Source organism: Mixophyes fleayi, chromosome 4, assembly GCF_038048845.1.
Source record: "Mixophyes fleayi isolate aMixFle1 chromosome 4, aMixFle1.hap1, whole genome shotgun sequence".
In the NCBI taxonomy this organism is placed as follows: Eukaryota; Metazoa; Chordata; class Amphibia; order Anura; family Limnodynastidae; genus Mixophyes; species Mixophyes fleayi.
The window spans coordinates 210938575-210955984 of record NC_134405.1 but is presented as its reverse complement, the minus strand read 5'-3'; the positions used below and the strand labels follow the sequence as shown (position 1 = coordinate 210955984).

Sequence of the window (17410 nt, the reverse complement as noted above, 5' to 3'; positions counted from 1 at the left end):
ATTTGTGTTTTTCCCCCCAAACAGCACAAGGGGTAGTTATGGGAGGGGGCGCACACCTTTTTAAGGCAACAAGGTCTGTTGCACCAGCAGAAATCACAAGCAAAAGATACAACTCCTAGACATTATCTGTGGCTGCTTTCAACTCTTCCACCTCTATATCGGGGTATCCGTCTCACTCGGAGTGCAAACCGAGACGGATCCTTGGCTAAAAGCGCATTTTGCACTCATGAGTAGGACTTGCGTCCAACTCTACATCAGGCCCTATGTTTACTAGACTTAGCATATGGCTGTAGAATACAAGAAAACAAAGAAAAATAACTTACACTCCAAACCTCAGTGTACCGGACACATATGTCTGCCACTGAGCACAAAAAAACATGAACATGCTGACAAAGCAGCAGTAGAACATCCAGCTGGGCAGGGTTCCAAGTCTTACTGCAGCAATTGTCCCCACTGCAACAAACACTGCACAGGAAGAGATCAGTCATTATAATTAGGAACAAAAACCCCATTTATTTATATTAACTTAGCAATTTTATTTTACATTTAAAAGTTAATTTCTCTCCACGCAGTTTAAGATTTTAAAATGATAAGGACTAATAGCAAAATATCAATAAGTCTCCATGACCATATTTGCCCACTTATTTTTTTAATTCTGGAAGGGAGCATGGCAGGGACGGTCATTTTGTTTTGGCCCCGCCCCCAGCAACAAAATTTAAATTGTTGCGAGGGCAGAGCCAAAATGACAATACCCAGCGATACACGTCGTTGAAGCTTACATCCTGCCCACTTCTCTAGGAAGTGGGTAGGATGCAGGAGAACGGTCTGCTCTCCTGGGAGTCTGGGACACCCACCCGGAATTCGGGAGTCTCCCGGACGTTCCGTGAGAGTAGGCAAGTATGTCCATGACTAATCATATTTATAGAAGATTACCTATAGATATAGAATCACATCCATGGTCAAATAGTTCTCCAAGTGGAGAGCTGCTGTTCGTTCTTCGTGCCTGTTTTCCATCAATAGCATCCAGTGACTGATAGACAAACAGGCCTACAGCACAAAGCAGGAGTGCCCAAGATGGAGCCTGTGAAGAAAGACAGCTTGTCAACAAGAGGAAACTTACAAGTTTACATAAGTAAAAAGCAAACAAATCCAGATTAACACTTCACAACTGATTTCACTATAAAACGGCCATGTACATATAGGCGCAAATTCAATTCTTGGCGGAAACGGCGAAAATCTCGTGGTCCGCGCACGATTACCATTATTACGGTAATCGTGCGCGGAAAAAAAGTTAATACTGTAATTTACTCGCTGGATTTCAACACGCAGCTCCCTGAGCCGCGAGCTGAAATCCAGCTACATATTACCGTATTGACTGTACTAGTATTTCCGCGGCGCGGAAAAACAATTGAATATGCCCCTTAGTGTGTAAATTTCATTAAAAAATATTTGGTATAATTTAATTTCCCAAGCCTGAAAGATATTGCTGTTAAAATACAAAAAAAACAAACAAAACAAAGGGAGAGGATGATCACTAAGTCTCCTAGTGTAAGATAAAAAGTGCTTTTTTAAAGATGGTCTATGAAAGGGCCATGACAATAATTTTTTCTTGTAAATGCAACATACAGTTTTGACAATCTCAAAGAGCCACTAAACACAAGATTTGAACCATGGAGGCAAAGTACACCGTTCATTGTGAACTTGACATTCGACTGCAGAACTAGAGACAATATTTCCATGTCCGTGTGAAATCATCTCGACTTTTAAAAAGTCACCTCTCAAGTTCTGTCTCTGCTGTTTCAAAACCATCTTTCAAAATAGAGAAAGAGTTACCTGATCTACATAGCGAATAGGACTGTCATTACACACTGAAAATTTCACAAATCCTAGACAGACCCTGAAACCCAGTTTTATGCATTCATGAAGCATTCAGAAAATTGCTTGATTCAGAGTTAGACGAACTTCTATTTGTGTAGTGTAATTTTGCTGGTCTTTTTTTTTTTTTGTCACTGGACATGCGCAGACCTTTTAGCATTTAGGACTCCTTTCATCGGACAGGAAACAGTGTTCTAATGCAGGCAATGTACAGTAACGGTATGTTCGAGCAATTGCATACGAATTCAGACTGGAACATAGTCACAGATACAGCTGAAAAGGCGTTTTTATTTTCGGGTGATCAGGGCAGGTGTAAGTAGCAGATGATAATGATCATCTGAACAAGCAAAATGCTTGTAATTAGAGGCTTGCAAATGACTTGCAGACGCTTATTAAGACTTTAGTAGTCGCTGATTAGGATTTCCAGAGCGTGTTGTAGCAAAGTGAAAAAAAACAAACAAACACTTGTACAGACGGCAAAAAGTTTTCACTACTGTATTAGGTAGGTTATTCAACTTTAACTGATGCTCATAGCAATGCATCCTAACATAAAATAAAGAGTTTTTGTACATGTCCACAAGTTGGACTCAAGTGTCTGAGAAGAATGTGTCTGTTGTCAAGCGGATCCATCTGCTACCTATTCTGACCTGGATGAACTCTGAATGCGGCATACATCTGCATACACCTACCTTATAAAACTGTATAGAATAACGATCTCTATTTTAACTGGTTAACCGAGTATACACTGGGTGCAAAACAAGTATCAGTGTGTATTAGCCCTAATTCACACATTCAGAGAAATATTGCAGCAGACTCATCCAAGTTTGAGAAAACTTGCCCATGAAAACATTGAAAAATTACCAAAGTAAAGTAAGTCTATCTGTGCTGATGCCTGATCTTTAAAAACTGACAAAGTGCATAGTGATGATATAGAAGCAAAATAGAACTGTAATATAATATGTGATCAATAGGAAGTCTACGTCTGCTTAGAGCAGGTTGCAAGATATGCATACCAGCCAAAAAATGTATTTCTAGAGAGGTACCATGTCAACAGGATAACACATACTTTGTGCCAAATGCCACCAATTCCTGAGAAAAAAGAAAAAAAAAAAAGTCTGTCTCTCATCTCCATAAAGGCCTCACATGTATTTAAATTTTCCCTCTGGGGTAACATAGGGTGACCTGGCTACACAGGTAGAGGCAATATCCAGTTTAAAAAGAGTGCAGCGTTGAGGCTTCTCAAATTTACTTCAGGGTGTTCTGTCTTCATATCCACATACATCCCTTGGGGTACCTATATGTTTGAAGAAAAACTTTTTGCACACTGTCGTGAACATAGAGAGCTTACAGTTATTTATTTATAAGGGATAATCATAACTGCAGTGTAAATATTTTATACCAAATGAATCCATTGATAAGTTTAAAGTGTAAAATGTGAAGTCAGAGAGTCTGATGTAAATGTATTGGATTGCTTTGCACATTCCAGTGTGAGAAGATAGGAGTGTCACCTGGGGCAGCTTCAAAGAGCTCCTGCTGTGAGATATAGCCTGGCTGTGACACCTGAATAGATGTTTAGGTACCGCTCAGCACGTGGTCTGGCTCAAAGAGGTCATGTGCTGACATAGGCTATATGTATTATACAAAAAAGAATTTAATTTTAAAATATGCCACTTAAAATCAATAAAAGTAGTGATCAACCACATAAGGGTTTAAAACATAGATACCAACTATACAGGGAACAGCCCTAGTCACATGTATTTCAGGACTAGATCGGATATTGTTGTAATATTTGGCATTTAAATGTGCGGGAAGTTATGATGGTTTATTGAAGGGAAAGTTATATCTCTGGGATATATCTGAGAAAAGCTAAGACAGGTAAAAATTTAGGAATAGTTTTGAACAAACCTTAGGTGACACCCAAGAGACATTCCCGCCCCCACATTAGAATTCACACTGCCCTTGTGAATGCCGCCCCATTTAAGTTTGCTTAAAAACCTGTGTTTTGAAGGGACCAGTTGTCAGACTTTTTAGGAACTCAATTCACATTGATAAGGTGTCCATCTTCCAAAATTTCCCTTGGCCAGAATGCAATTCATGTAAGTGCGAATCTGAATGTAACCCCTTTTATTTTAAAACAGATTATGGGATGAGGCGCAATTGGGACGGGTAGAGAAAAGGGAAAATTCAATATCAAACAATGCTTGAGTAACAAAGGTACATACGTTGATGTTTCATGCAAAATAACACAAAATATAATATATAAGATCAAATAGTCATAGTCACGATATTATAATATGAGTCCCAATGTCCAAAACTTGACATCATCTCAAAATGATTCGTCACGCCCATCAGGAGTGTCTTCAATAATAATCATCAAATCTTCCCCGGGGTAGTTCATATAAAAACGGGAGATAAGAAGACAAAATACCAAATCTCCAATGGTGTAGTTTTCCAAAACAACGTTTTAATAAAACAAAGGATAAAATGCACTTACATTTGTTAAGTAGAAAAGGTTCTCATAAAAGGTATCTTTAAACGCGCTGTAAACGCTTCTGCAGCTCCGTTTAGCAGTCAGCTTCCAAATGACTTCCGGATTGTGTTGTCACGGTAACCAGACTCGAGCTGCCATTGGTTCCCTACGCGTTTCGTCACTATGACTTCGTCAGGGGTGATCCAATGGGGACCGAGCCCCAATATATAAAGAGTCTCGAGTGGAATTGATTAACACATGGATTCCCGTTAACTAGTTTTTGTCCTAGTGTAAGTAATGTTCTTTACAAGGAATGAATATGCCGGTTTCTCTATTTGAAATGAATACTTTCGTTCTTAAGCCACGAAAATATGCTACTGCTGCTAATATTGTGCAAACTACTGGTGGTGAGCTAATCTGCACTTCAAACGCAAAAATAAAGTATTGCAACAGAGATATTTTACACAATGTTTTAGCGACTTCTAAAAAAAGGTGAATGTTAAAATCAATCAATGATCTTATGGAGTAAAATATATGGTCTTACTATTAACATTACCGCGCTTTGAGCAGACTTTCAGATCTCTGTAACAGTGTGTAAGATACAGAACTGCTAGATAACTTCTCCATATTAACAAAATAAATGATAATTATATTGGTAGTAGGCGTATATAAGCCAATAAAATATAGATGTTATATGATCATATAAAGGAAACGAGTTCAAAGTCAGAATTTAACCCTTGAGGGGTTAAAGTGCCCAGATTGAATATCCCCTTGGTTTCTTCCTGATTAAGCAGTTTGTTCAAATCTCCACCTCTCCAGTGCTTCTGAACTAGTTTGATCCCTATGAACTTCAGACCTGATTGGTCCTGGTGATGTACTGTTTTAAAGTGATTAGACAGGTGATGAGTTTCTAGACCAATGGTGATATTTCTAACATGCTCGTTCATCCTTGTTTTCAATTTCCTGTAGGTTCTACCTACATATTGTAAGCCACACGGGCAGCTTATAAGATAAACTACCCCTGTAGAGTTGCACGATATGTGCTCGTTAATACTGTAGGATTTTGATGAAGTGTGTGAGGTAAAGTTGACTATCCCTTTTGTGCTATCAGGTTTTGTGATTTTACATGCCTTGCAGTTGAGGCAATGAAAGAATCCCTTACTTGGTTTTGCATGGGTCAACCAATTGGATGTATTAGTTTCTGCCTTTGGTAAATGACTTGTTACCATCTTTTGCTTAAGGCTAGGTGCCTTTCTGAATGTAATAATGGGATTAATTGAAAGAACTTTGGATAGTATCTCATCTTTTCTCAAAAGATGCCAATGTTTCTTAATGATCTTTTTTATATCTTTTGCCGACTCTGAATATTGGGTAATAAAAAGGCACACAGAAATTAGTTTCCAATTCATTGGTTTCTTCCTTTACTTTGTACTTTAAGAGCCCATCTCGGGTAAGGGTACTCACTTTATCCATCACTTTGTCCACCCTACTTATATTGTAGCCTCTCTCATAAAATCTGGATTTGATAATATCTCCTTGTTCTTGGAAATTGTTAAGGTTGGAACAAATCCTCCTTATTCTTACAAATTGTCCCCGAGGGATGTTCTCTAACCAATTCGGATGGTGATGACTGTTTATAGGGATATAACTATTGCAGTCTACTGCTTTGAAATGTGTTTTCGTCTCTATCTTACCCCCTTCAATGAATATCTCCAGATCTAAAAAGATGACTTTTTCTTTGCTATAGTTAGTTACAAACTCAAGATTTTTGAGTGGAGTATCCATGCTAGTAACAAAATCTCTCAGTGATTCTTCGCCACCTTTCCAGATGAAAAAAATGTCATTGATTAATCTTTTCCAGAGGACCAAGTTTGACACCAAGCTACAATTCGACCAGATGTTCTCCTCCTCCCAATGACTCATGAAGAGGTTGGCATAGCTTGGCGCAAACTTGGTCCCCATTGCTGTTCCTCTTTCTTGTAGGTAATGAGCATTTTGAAACCAAAAATTATTGTGGGCGAGTATAAAACTAATTCCTTTCATGATGAATTCAATCTGAGTGGATGGGGTGTTGGAATCTTTATCCAAAAAATATTTCGTACTATTCATGCCATCAAAATGATTGATGCAGGTGTATAGTGTACGTACATCACTTGTCACTAAGATGAAGTGATCTTCCTACTGAACCTCATTCAAGAGGTTCAGTATTTGCATGGTATCTCTCAGGTATGACTTTTGTTGCTGGACCAACATTTGTAAAAATGTATCAATGTATTCAGAGAGTGGAGATGTAAGGGAATTTATCCCTGATATAATCGGGCGGCCTGGAGGTTTCTTGATGTCTTTATGCACCTTTGGGAGGGGATAGAATACTGGCAGAATAAGATGTTCCACTTTCAAAAACTTATATTCCTTATCAGTGAGGATTCCTTTTTCAAAACCTTCTTTTAGTATTCCAAAAAGTTCCTTTTGATAATCTGAAGTGGGATCCTTCTGCAACACTTTAGAAGTGTTGATGTCTTCTAGTAAATTGAGAGATTCTGCTATGTATTGTTCTTTGCTTAAGATGACTAGGCCTCCCCCTTTGTCTGCCGGCTTTAGAACGATCGTGGTGTCTTTTGATAAATCTTTAAGTGCCTCTCTTTCTTTGTATGTTAAGTTTATTTTTGTCTTCTTTTCTGTATTGAGGGTAAGAATTTCATCCTCAATCACCTTGTGGAAAGCGTTAATATAATTGCCTTTGGCATACGTGGGGTAAAAATTTGACCTGAGATGAAGACCTGTGTGTTGATAATTCTGTGAATCTTGATTATTGGTGGAAATAGTGCTTTTTGATTCTTTAAGAAAATATTTCTTCAGTGTCAAATTCCTGATTAACTTATGAATGTCAATGAATGTCTGAAATTTGTTCATTTGATGGGTGGGTGCAAATTTCAGTCCTTTCTTGAGAAGAGAAATGTGCGCCGATGTAAGTACTTTAGTGCTAAGGTTGTGAATCCCTTTTAGATCTTCTTTACTAGTGTGTTCATTCTTATTTATAATAGTATTTTTGAGTTTTTGAGCTTTTTTGCCCCCTCGAGTTCCTCTTCTAAATGTAATAATCTTCTTCTCTTTAAAGAGCATTGCGTTTTCCACGGTGATAATGGGATTTGAATAGCATCTAAAAAAGAGACCGTTGGGGGGGTATTTAAATATTCAATGTTGCTAATGTCTTTATAGTTTTCTGAATTTTCATCTTTTTTGGAAGTGGTGTCTTCAAGAAGACAAGGGTGTGATGGTGATGTAAGAATAGGTACGCTAACTGAGTTAGGTTTTTCATTTACAGTTTCATGAAGGGTAATCAACTCCGTGAGTAGTTGTATGTTATTCTCAGTGTCTTCTTCACTACTGACATCTTGTAGATCTGAATATAGATGGTAATCCATATCTATTTCTCCTTGAAAAAATGAATCTTTTGCTACTCTTGTGTAAGGCTCCATACCCAATGTAATATTGTGTTCATCATTCATCCGGTCTCCTTTGTGAAGTAATTTCATATATTGCTGATAAGAAAGATTCAACATTTCATAGATCTTTCCATCATATCCTTTAAGATCAGTCATATTTTCTTTTGGGATATTGCTAGAACCCAAGGGTTTATTCTGCTCTTGTTTATCTCTCATGATATTTTTCTTCTTTTCAATCACTTCCATTTCTAACCTTTCTAGTTTCCTGCTTACTAATTCTTCCAACTTTCTAAACTCACAATTATTTTTAACATAGTCAAGTTGAGACCAAAGCTCTTTTATTTCTAAATCAATTGCTCTTAGTTCAAATTCTCTTTTTTCTATCAACAATTCCATTAAAGCTGTGGAACATCTATTTAAAACTCCATTCCATTTATTCATAAAATCTGAGTTTTCCATACCATGTGTCGGAGTTTTGTTAAGTTTAAGACCCCTCGGGATCAAAGAATTGGATATGTAAAATTGAAGGGTGGCTGTATCCCACCATATTTTGATTTCTTTTGTTAAAAGTTTCTCTAACTTTAAAAATGTGTCACAAAAATTGGTCTTTTGACTTGTAAACATCGGGCCATGAATGATATGGTCAAACATTATATGTGCTGTTTCTTTCCCAAGTGCTTTAGTTTGAAATAATCGATCAGACATGGTGATATTGAAAATGTGGGGTTAAGTATGCAGCTGGAGAGAACAGTAGGTCAAATTGCTAACAGAAAATATATACCGGTAGTTCCTCCTGCGCACCTTAAGGAGCGCAGGAGGAACTATATATTTTTCTGTTAGCCCTTTTATTTTAAACTGTTTTGCTTGTGTATTTTTTATATCAGTTGTTTATTAATTATTTTTCTTTATATCTGAATGCCCTGTACTTTTGTATATTAAATCTATAATTTAATATGTTGCGTCCTTGATACTCTAACTAATCCATTAGCCCAGTGGATCCCAAAGTTTCAGTTCAAGGCACCCTTAGATTCTCCATAATTTTTTCAAGGCACCCCTAAGCCACAATAATTACCAAGTAGTCCCCCGCCTTGCTTACCACTGGCCCTTACCGAGGCACCCCTGTGAGATCGCCAAGGCACCCCAGGCAGCCTAGGCGCACAGTTTGGGAACCACTGCATTAGTCTGTAAGAAGAGAGCTTGACCAAGTTAACCCTGTGAATGTCAGTGTGTGATTTGTTGATACATTTGATTAACAAGCTGTGTGTGCTTCCATTTACATTTGTGTAAAAGTCTGGAGGTGTGAAGAGGTTACCCTTTGTGTGCTGGTGTGGGTCTTGCTAGTCTGTGGATAGCTAGAAGCCTGTGTGCCAGTGTGGGACAGTATATTGGGGTCCTATTGCCCGTATTCAATAGGTGGTGGCAAACCTGAGGTGTCTGGGGGTGTGAGAGCGCTGTGTTTGGGGGCGATTCAGAAGGTCTATAACCTGTGTGATAAGTAGAGAGAGACTGTGGGCTGCAATCATGTGACTTCATACAGCAAACACCCCCAAAGTCACGGCAGCTGGCAGGGTATGCGTGACATACACCTAGGTACAACGATTTTTGAATATGAACTCCATAACTTGGTATCTCATTTCCATTTGTTTAGTTATTGCTTCTTTTCTGATTTCTTCCCTTTGTTATTAATGAGGCCGTGCAACAGGGAAGACCACGCTTCCAGTTCGCCAAACATTTGGCCTTGGATGGATTTTCAATTTTTGATGTTCTCTATATTTATCACAGGGTAATTTGCCTTAAGGGATAAAATGTTTTGAAGCATTCCCGGTCATCTTCCTGCACTAGTGTGCGGAGGGGTTTGCTCTTTGACCACCTTATCAGTGCAGATGTGGCAAAGTGTTTACTTTTTAGAGTCTGATCATTCCTTCCTGCAAATCCCTCATTTCCCACAATGGGACCTATGAATCAGACTAGGCATCTATTAATTAAAGAGTTTTTTCTCTTTGCCCAATCTATGAAAGGGTTTTCTCATTTTCTGCTCCCCATAAAGCCCAATGGAAACAAGAGCCAGACTGATTAAACAGCGAACCAAGGCACAGTGTTAGCCTTCTGAAATACCGACTGCCCACATCCTCCCTAATCCAAATTAAAAGTACTCACCCTCAACAACACCATTCCTTCATAAAAATGAAGCCTCATCTCAAAATACTCTCCCTCTCACCCCCTCTCTAATAACCATCTCTCATTCCTACATACAAGACTTCTGTCGTGCCATTGCCAGCCTAACATGCCTTATCAGACACTCTCCCAGCCTTCAGAAAACCCAACTCTTCATTAGAGCACATCCTACATATTACAAATTCTACTCTGCTCTTTTCATTAGATTGTGACCTCTCTCCTGAGCAGGGCATTCCCTACTCTTGTTTTTACATCTGTATCTATTTTGACTACTTTGAGTGTTTTATGTATACTTGGTTATCACCACTGTCCCTGTGGTGCTTCTCAAGTTAAAGATAAAAAGAAGAATACTCAAGTCCCAACAGGGGGACAAACAGAATATCTCCAATCCCATTAAGCTAATATCACAAATCACTCCTGCCCCATTGGGCAAAACAATTCCCATTCCCAGAATTCCCAGTCCAGGTTTCCAGACTCCCTCAAAATTGCCTCTCCAACCTGCAAGGAAGGTATGTCAATCCCCAATCAATTAGGCAAGTAATTCACCGGGATTAACTGGTCCAAAAAACCAGAGGTATTCCACCTGTTCGAGAGATGCAGAGTCAAAGGTGAAGCTTGATCACCAGCAGAGGCTCTAGCTGCAGCTGAAGAGCAGGTGGTAACTGCTGCTTCCTCGTCTCAAGGCTTCTTATATATTGCCTCATTAATTATCCAAACCACACCACCACTCAGGACTTTTTATCTTTTTAAATGTGTATGCCTTCCATACTGTAGCAAACCACTGCCTGGCAAAAATATGACTTAGAATCGAACAGTTCAGTTAGCGGGAAGTTTTCCCACTGCTCAGGGACAAATAAGCAGCACCTTTCCCTCAAGTGATGCAATGTAGTAATAAGTATGAGTTCTCAGATACTGCATGCCAATCCCACATCCCAGTCATACAATCCCAATTACATATTAACTCTGACTTATGCAGAAACAAAAGTACCCTCAACAATTCCCCTTTCCCTGCTGCCAGAGATTATATTTCACAGGTTGTGTGCGTAGTCTGTCAGTTTGTAGTCCACACATGAGAAGAAAATTCAACAGTGTGTGAAGTCCTGTCGAGGCCTTGCCTGGGTGCACTTCTGTGTATTGCTAGAAGTAAAATTCAGCAATGTTTTAGCACTGTAACATCCCACAGAGCCCCATCCCTCGAGGCTCCAACGGAACTTAACACACACAATTGAAATCCCCCCCCCCCCCCCCTGCCGCCCCATAGAATCAATGTTTAAGGATTACCTCTGTGCAAACTATAGATAAAGCTGCATGCTTAGCATACTGCACAAACTCTAAAAAGGTGTATGCCTACATAAACTGCCATTCACTGCACAGCACAACAACACGTGTCCTCCGCACACCAAAGAACATGCATCCTCTCCACCTCTATTCCTAGCTTTAATAATCATGCTCTGCACGATGAGATATCACTTTTGCAATGCTCTGCAGAACTAGACAGGCTGGTGCATCTATAAGGAAAACTCCTCCTCTTGGCCAATATAATGGTCACTGGTAGCTTTAGAAATAGGGCATGCAACCTGGGCGACCCTCTTGACAACAAAGACTGGACTGTGTAATAATATATATATATATATTTATTTATTTATTTTCCTACCACCTCTTGGATGTCCCTCTGAGAGTAAATTAGCCCACCACATTATTTCAGCTGACACCTGCCAAATTGCAACTGACTGGAAGCACCCCCCCCCCCACCCCAACATATCTCCACTGTCACTACTAGAACATGGCAAGTCCATTGCATGGAATTCATGATCATCATCATCAACTCCTCCAAAACCTTTAATAAAGTATGGGACCCTTGGTTGTCCCACTTTCAGTGTCGCTCACCTTCACTTAGCCCAAACACTACCACTGCCCCTACCATCCTTCTCCCATTCCCCATCTCCTTTCACAAGGCAGTTCTAGTCACACCGCCCATTCTCCCCATTTTCCTTTCTGCCCTATTCTCTTTTCTCTCTTCTCCTTGTCTCTGTCCTGCATCTCTTCTCTCGCTTTTATTCCTCACTTTACCCTCTGGTAAACTACAAAAACCCTCCGGTCATTTTTTATCAGTGCTTGTTTGCTCAGATTTTAGAAGAGAAAGAAATAGGGCATGTAGACCTGACAACAGGAAATAAAGAACGATACATCACTTTTGCGTATCTTATCACAAAAGGTGCAACACAGCAGAAAATACGTTCAGGTTTGTAAACTATGAACCCTGATAATGTCTGCAAACTCTTGGAAAGCAATTATAGATTTGTATATTACACAGAATATGTAAGGGACTGACCCTTCACCCAGCTATCACAGAGCGTAATGTGCTGCCCACAGCTACACTTTCCACTGAAACAACCTTTGGAACCTGTAAATATAGAAATAGTGATCTTTCCCCTGACATGTAGTGTCCTGAAAATAACCTTAAGGGCAAACAAGTTTTTATTAGTATCTAAAATATCTTCCTGTTTAATTACATTGTGTCAGAGAGGCTTGCTCAATTAATGTAAGGTTACTGGGAGCGCTTGATACAGACTATAGTCGGGGGGGGGGGGGGAAATAAATAAAAATTAAATGCACAAGATATTTATATTTGAATGTAAATAAATAACATTTCACTGTTCAAAAGAAACTAAATTATAGCTTTGTTTCAATTCCAAAGCATGTCATCATCCATTATACTGCCTGCGGGGCTCATTCACAATGAACTACAACAACCAATCAGCAATTAACCTCTATCTGTGTAAATCAAATTACACAATAAAAGTGTTTGATTAGTTGCAGTAGATTAGTGAAAATATTGCACCTACAAGCAGTACAAGTTAGTAAATGAAGCCTTATGTGAGGTATTCAACATGTACGTTTTACCACATGTCAGTTGAAAGGATTCCACATATAGCAGGCAAAATGCAGAACAGGGATCACAAATTAAAGTCATTATGCTTGGTCAATTCATATGGCCTCTCAGGAAGAGAAGGACATGGTTACATGAAGTGTTCTAGATAGACCAAACAGGAAGATGCCAATTAGCCCTCATTATTCAGTTCCTGTTCCCTGTGCAATAAATTGAGAAGAAACTAACAAATGTAACTGGCAAAAACATTTCAGGCAATCACATACCTGAAAAGATTCATTTAAAAAGAAATCAAAACCATTTGTTAGGTTACTTCAAATGTACAAAAACATTGTTATTCCCACTAGCACTAATACATTCAGATATGCAGCAAAATGAGATTTACTCTGCAAAAGAATAACACCATCAATTATTATTATTATATAGGAATGATTTACCTTTAAATGTAATGCTTATAGGGACTTTGAAAACAGCAGTACATTTCTATGGAATATAAAATATCGAAGGCGTTCCCAATACTGGTTTTTACATTTTCAGCGGTAGTACAATGATAACGCATATATCAATCACGTCACTCGGTCTGAGCAACAGAACCTGTTTCTAATTTACTCACACATGGGTGCCGAGATTTTCAGGTCATTTAAGCATTTCAATACCCAATCGGTAGATGCAAGACAAACATTGGTCCCCCTTTCTCAATGTATAACCAAGCTTTCTTCAACAATTAATCAGTCTATCTTCTAAACAAAATATTTCAGGAGTCAAAAGACAAATGAACAACAGGTTCTAGACAAATATGTTCACTGCTATCAATAATGTTGTACAAATTGTCTAGCTCTGAAAATATTTACTGCTCTGAACGAGTTCAGATGGTCTACGCCTATGAATGTTAAAATGTTTCGATTGGCTGCAAATGTGTTCTAGCTCCTACTGCTTAAAAATTGAATATATGAACACCACTGAGAAAATAAATACAATTCAGTAGGTGCTTACACCCCAGTGGAATATGACCACAGAGCTAAAATCCCAGATCTGCAATATATTCTGTACTACCTCATTGTTTACCTTTGAGAGCAGAGGCCTTTATAACAAATTCTGTATTACAAAAAAAAAAATGGAAAGACTAGGGAGAAGGAAAGAGACACTAATCATTTGTACTATTCCATTAGCAAGTTAGACCTTAAAACAAGATCATAGCCATGTAAAAGGTTTTTTGGCAAACACCTTTTAATGACCACACAATTATGGCAGTGCCCATACCAAACTGTCCCCAGGGCAAGGTGTGAGCCAGAATGAATGGAATGTCTGTATACAGAATTCAGTAATCTCAGTTAGGAACTGTAGTAGATAGATAGAGATTATATATATATATATATATATATATATATATATATATATATATATATATATATATATATATATATATATACATACATACACACACACACTTTAATATATGCAGCCAGATGAGACTAGATTACAAATTTCAAACTAAGAACTTTTTGTCATTATAACATCCCAATAGACTGGCAGAACGTAGAAGTAATAATGAAAAAAATACACCTTTAAGAGAAAATATATATTTGGAGACATGTTGAAGAGACTTTAACTGTGTGGCTAGCAAATAAATTAGCCCTGCTGCCACCACTGTGAATTTAAAAAGTGGCCGATGTATGAAGTGGGCATAGCAATTTATTGCTCCATACACAGTAGTTGATAGATTATCCAACAGCAACAACCATGAATAGTAAGTAGTACATTATGCCATGTGCATTTTTTTCAGTCATTCATAGTAATCTATGTTTCAAAGCTTCAAAATTATACTTAAACCCATTATTTCATCCCATAGTTTTTCTATAATCCGAGAAATACAAAGCAAGATTCAAAGATGTTAGATATATAAAATGGTAAAAATCTTAAGCAGATATAATTAGTCAACATATTTTTAGTCAAGTTACAACACAGAGGGCCTGGAGCAGTGCATATTACGAAAATATGCACTGCACATACCCACAAACAGAATGCACACATATACACGCATGCAGAGTTGCACGCATCCGACACTTGCGTCTCATTACAACTAGCAGGGAGTGGAATGGGTGTTCTATCGTAGACCAAGTACAGTAATGGCGTGTTCACACAAATGCATTTGAGGAAGACCAGCACAGACACACCTGTCAGGAGACATATCCTTTGCGCAAATACACACTGATAATTATGACAGTTGCCAGTACTATCTAGCCGCTTCCTATTGCGAATTCACCGACTTGGTTCCAAGAACAAAATCCCCACTTGCACTTGGGAGCGGCTGCACGATAGCATCTTTTTGACGCCGAATGCTCCATTTACTCACATTCACTGCAAAAGTCCCATGCCAAGGAGGTAAACGGAGGGCCCTCCGATGGCCAAGGAGGTAAACGGAGGGCCCTCCGATGGCCAAGGAGGTAAACGGAGGGCCCTCCGATGGCCAAGGAGGTAAACGGAGGGCCCTCCGATGGCCAAGGAGGTGAACGGAGGGCCCTCCGATGGCCAAGGAGGTGAACGGAGGGCCCTCCGATGGCCAAGGAGGTGAACGGAGGGCCCTCCGATGGCCAAGGAGGTGAACGGAGGGCCCTCCGATGGCCAAGGAGGTGAACGGAGGGCCCTCCGATGGCCAAGGAGGTGAACGGAGGGCCCTCCGATGGCCAAGGAGGTGAACGGAGGGCCCTCCGATGGCCAAGGAGGTGAACGGAGGGCCCTCCGATGGCCAAGGAGGTGAATGGAGGGCCCTCCAAATGCGTGTTACCTTGTAGTGACTCTGGAATTTTCTAATATTACTGCATTAGTTTATTATACTTGAGACAATTCTGCAATGGAGTTTGTTATATTCAGTTCACTAACAAAAACAGAGTGGTGAAAAGCTAACATAAAGGAAAAGTTAAATATAGATAATATAAATAAAAACTTAGAAGCAAGAAGAATGACACTTGCACAATTGAATATTGACTTAACAGGCTTATTATGATACTCATTACAACAGGGCTATTGTGGCTAGTCAGCTGAATGCTGAGGTGGCAGAATGACACATTATCAAGTGACAACAGGGAAAACAAACACTGGAATGAATGGAGACTGGATTGCTGCCAAGGACTCCCTATACCAGTGTTGGCTAACCTGTGACACTCCAGGTGTTCTGAAACTACAAGTCCCAGCATGCTTTGCCAATATATAGCATCTTATTGCTGGAAGGGTATGCTGGGACTTGTAGTTTCACAACACCTGGAGTGTCACAGGTTAGCCAACACTGCCCTATACCAATAGCGAACATAAAATACACCGATGCATAACATCAAACATAACGAAAGTACACTACAACAATATAAGAAGCGTATAGACCTCACGCCCAGTCTCCCATTCACAATCACTTACTTCCTCGGTGGCCGTGGGGCAGTAGTAGATGACAATGAGCGTGGTAATAACATTCATGACCAACCCCACCATGGTGATAGTGTTGGGCGCCATCCACAGGGGCACTTTAGTCACCAGCCAATTCCAGTAGATCTGCATGATGGGCTCCACCAGCGAGCAGCCCGACGCGCTGTACTTGTGCTCCTCCAGCCGCCGTAGCTGCAGGGCCGTGAGGGGCTCCGGCAAACACAGGAGACCGGCCATCCTGACCGCCTGCCTGACCACCCAGCGCCTCTTCCTGCTCGGGTACGAGCTCCTTACGTCCCCGCAGACTCAGGGGGCGGACCAGGAAAACAGTATCCCGGAAGAACAGAGCTGGCTGGGACGTTTAAAGAGTTACATCACTGTAAACACTGCTGTGAGCCCAGAGCATGTGTAGTGTAGGGAGAGGGCACTCACCTGTGGAAGGTGTGGGCTTTAATAACTTGCTCAGGTGCATTCTTGTAGAATGCAGGAGGATATTGTGTCTTATGTAAGATTTAGGGATGTGTTTAAGTGTATTATTGTTGTCAGTGCTGGGCATAGTGTAAGGCATAGCTGCCAACTGTGCCTCATTTCTCGGGATAGTCTCAGATTTTAAAGATTAGTCTATTGTAATATCCCTAACTTAAATATGGACCAAACTGTAGAATAAAATTTCTCCATGTTAAATGGAATTCTTATCACCTATTTTGTTTTCTCTTGGCTTTAAACATTAATGTTTATTGAAGAGTGGTATTTAAAATGCAAATTTAGAGAGTTGCCTTGTGAGATTAGTGTACAGAGGGGCCTATTTATGTAGCACCGCATATTATGAAAGATGCAAGATATCTCATATTTATTAAAAAATCAACACAGGAACAGCAGTTCCGAAAAACGTCTGTTCCTGTGAAGTCTTACACTTACTTTTCACAGACTCTTTACTTGTGGTCCTCTGCGATGTGGTTTCCGGCTTGCTTTGAATCCCTGTGCGCATGCGCCGACCAAAAAAGCTTGGGCATGCGCACAGAGATCTGAACTACAAGATGGTGAGTCATGAGACAGGGAGGGATCACATGATCCCTTCACACATGCGCTGTGCAGCTCTGTTCTTCGGAGTAGAGCTGTCGGCGGTGAAACTTTTCAATT

At 39.7% G+C, this 17410-nt stretch overlaps 1 protein-coding gene across 2 annotated transcripts in view; it reads right to left on the bottom strand.

The window, feature by feature from the left end:
* The window catches only part of CHPT1 (choline phosphotransferase 1), a 37841-nt gene extending 21231 nt beyond the window's left edge, over positions 1–16610 (bottom strand). The window contains exons 1-3 of one of the 2 annotated variants that reach the window (XM_075209284.1): positions 16265–16610; positions 934–1081; positions 324–465 (exon numbers count right to left, since the gene is read on the bottom strand). In XM_075209284.1, the coding sequence (XP_075065385.1) occupies positions 324–465; positions 934–1081; positions 16265–16507 (533 nt within the window). In that variant the 5' untranslated portion in view covers positions 16508–16610. The remainder of the gene's footprint in view (positions 1–323; positions 466–933; positions 1082–16264) is intronic. The other variant, XM_075209283.1, reaches the window with a different exon arrangement.
* Between the last annotated feature and the right edge of the window lie 800 nt (positions 16611–17410).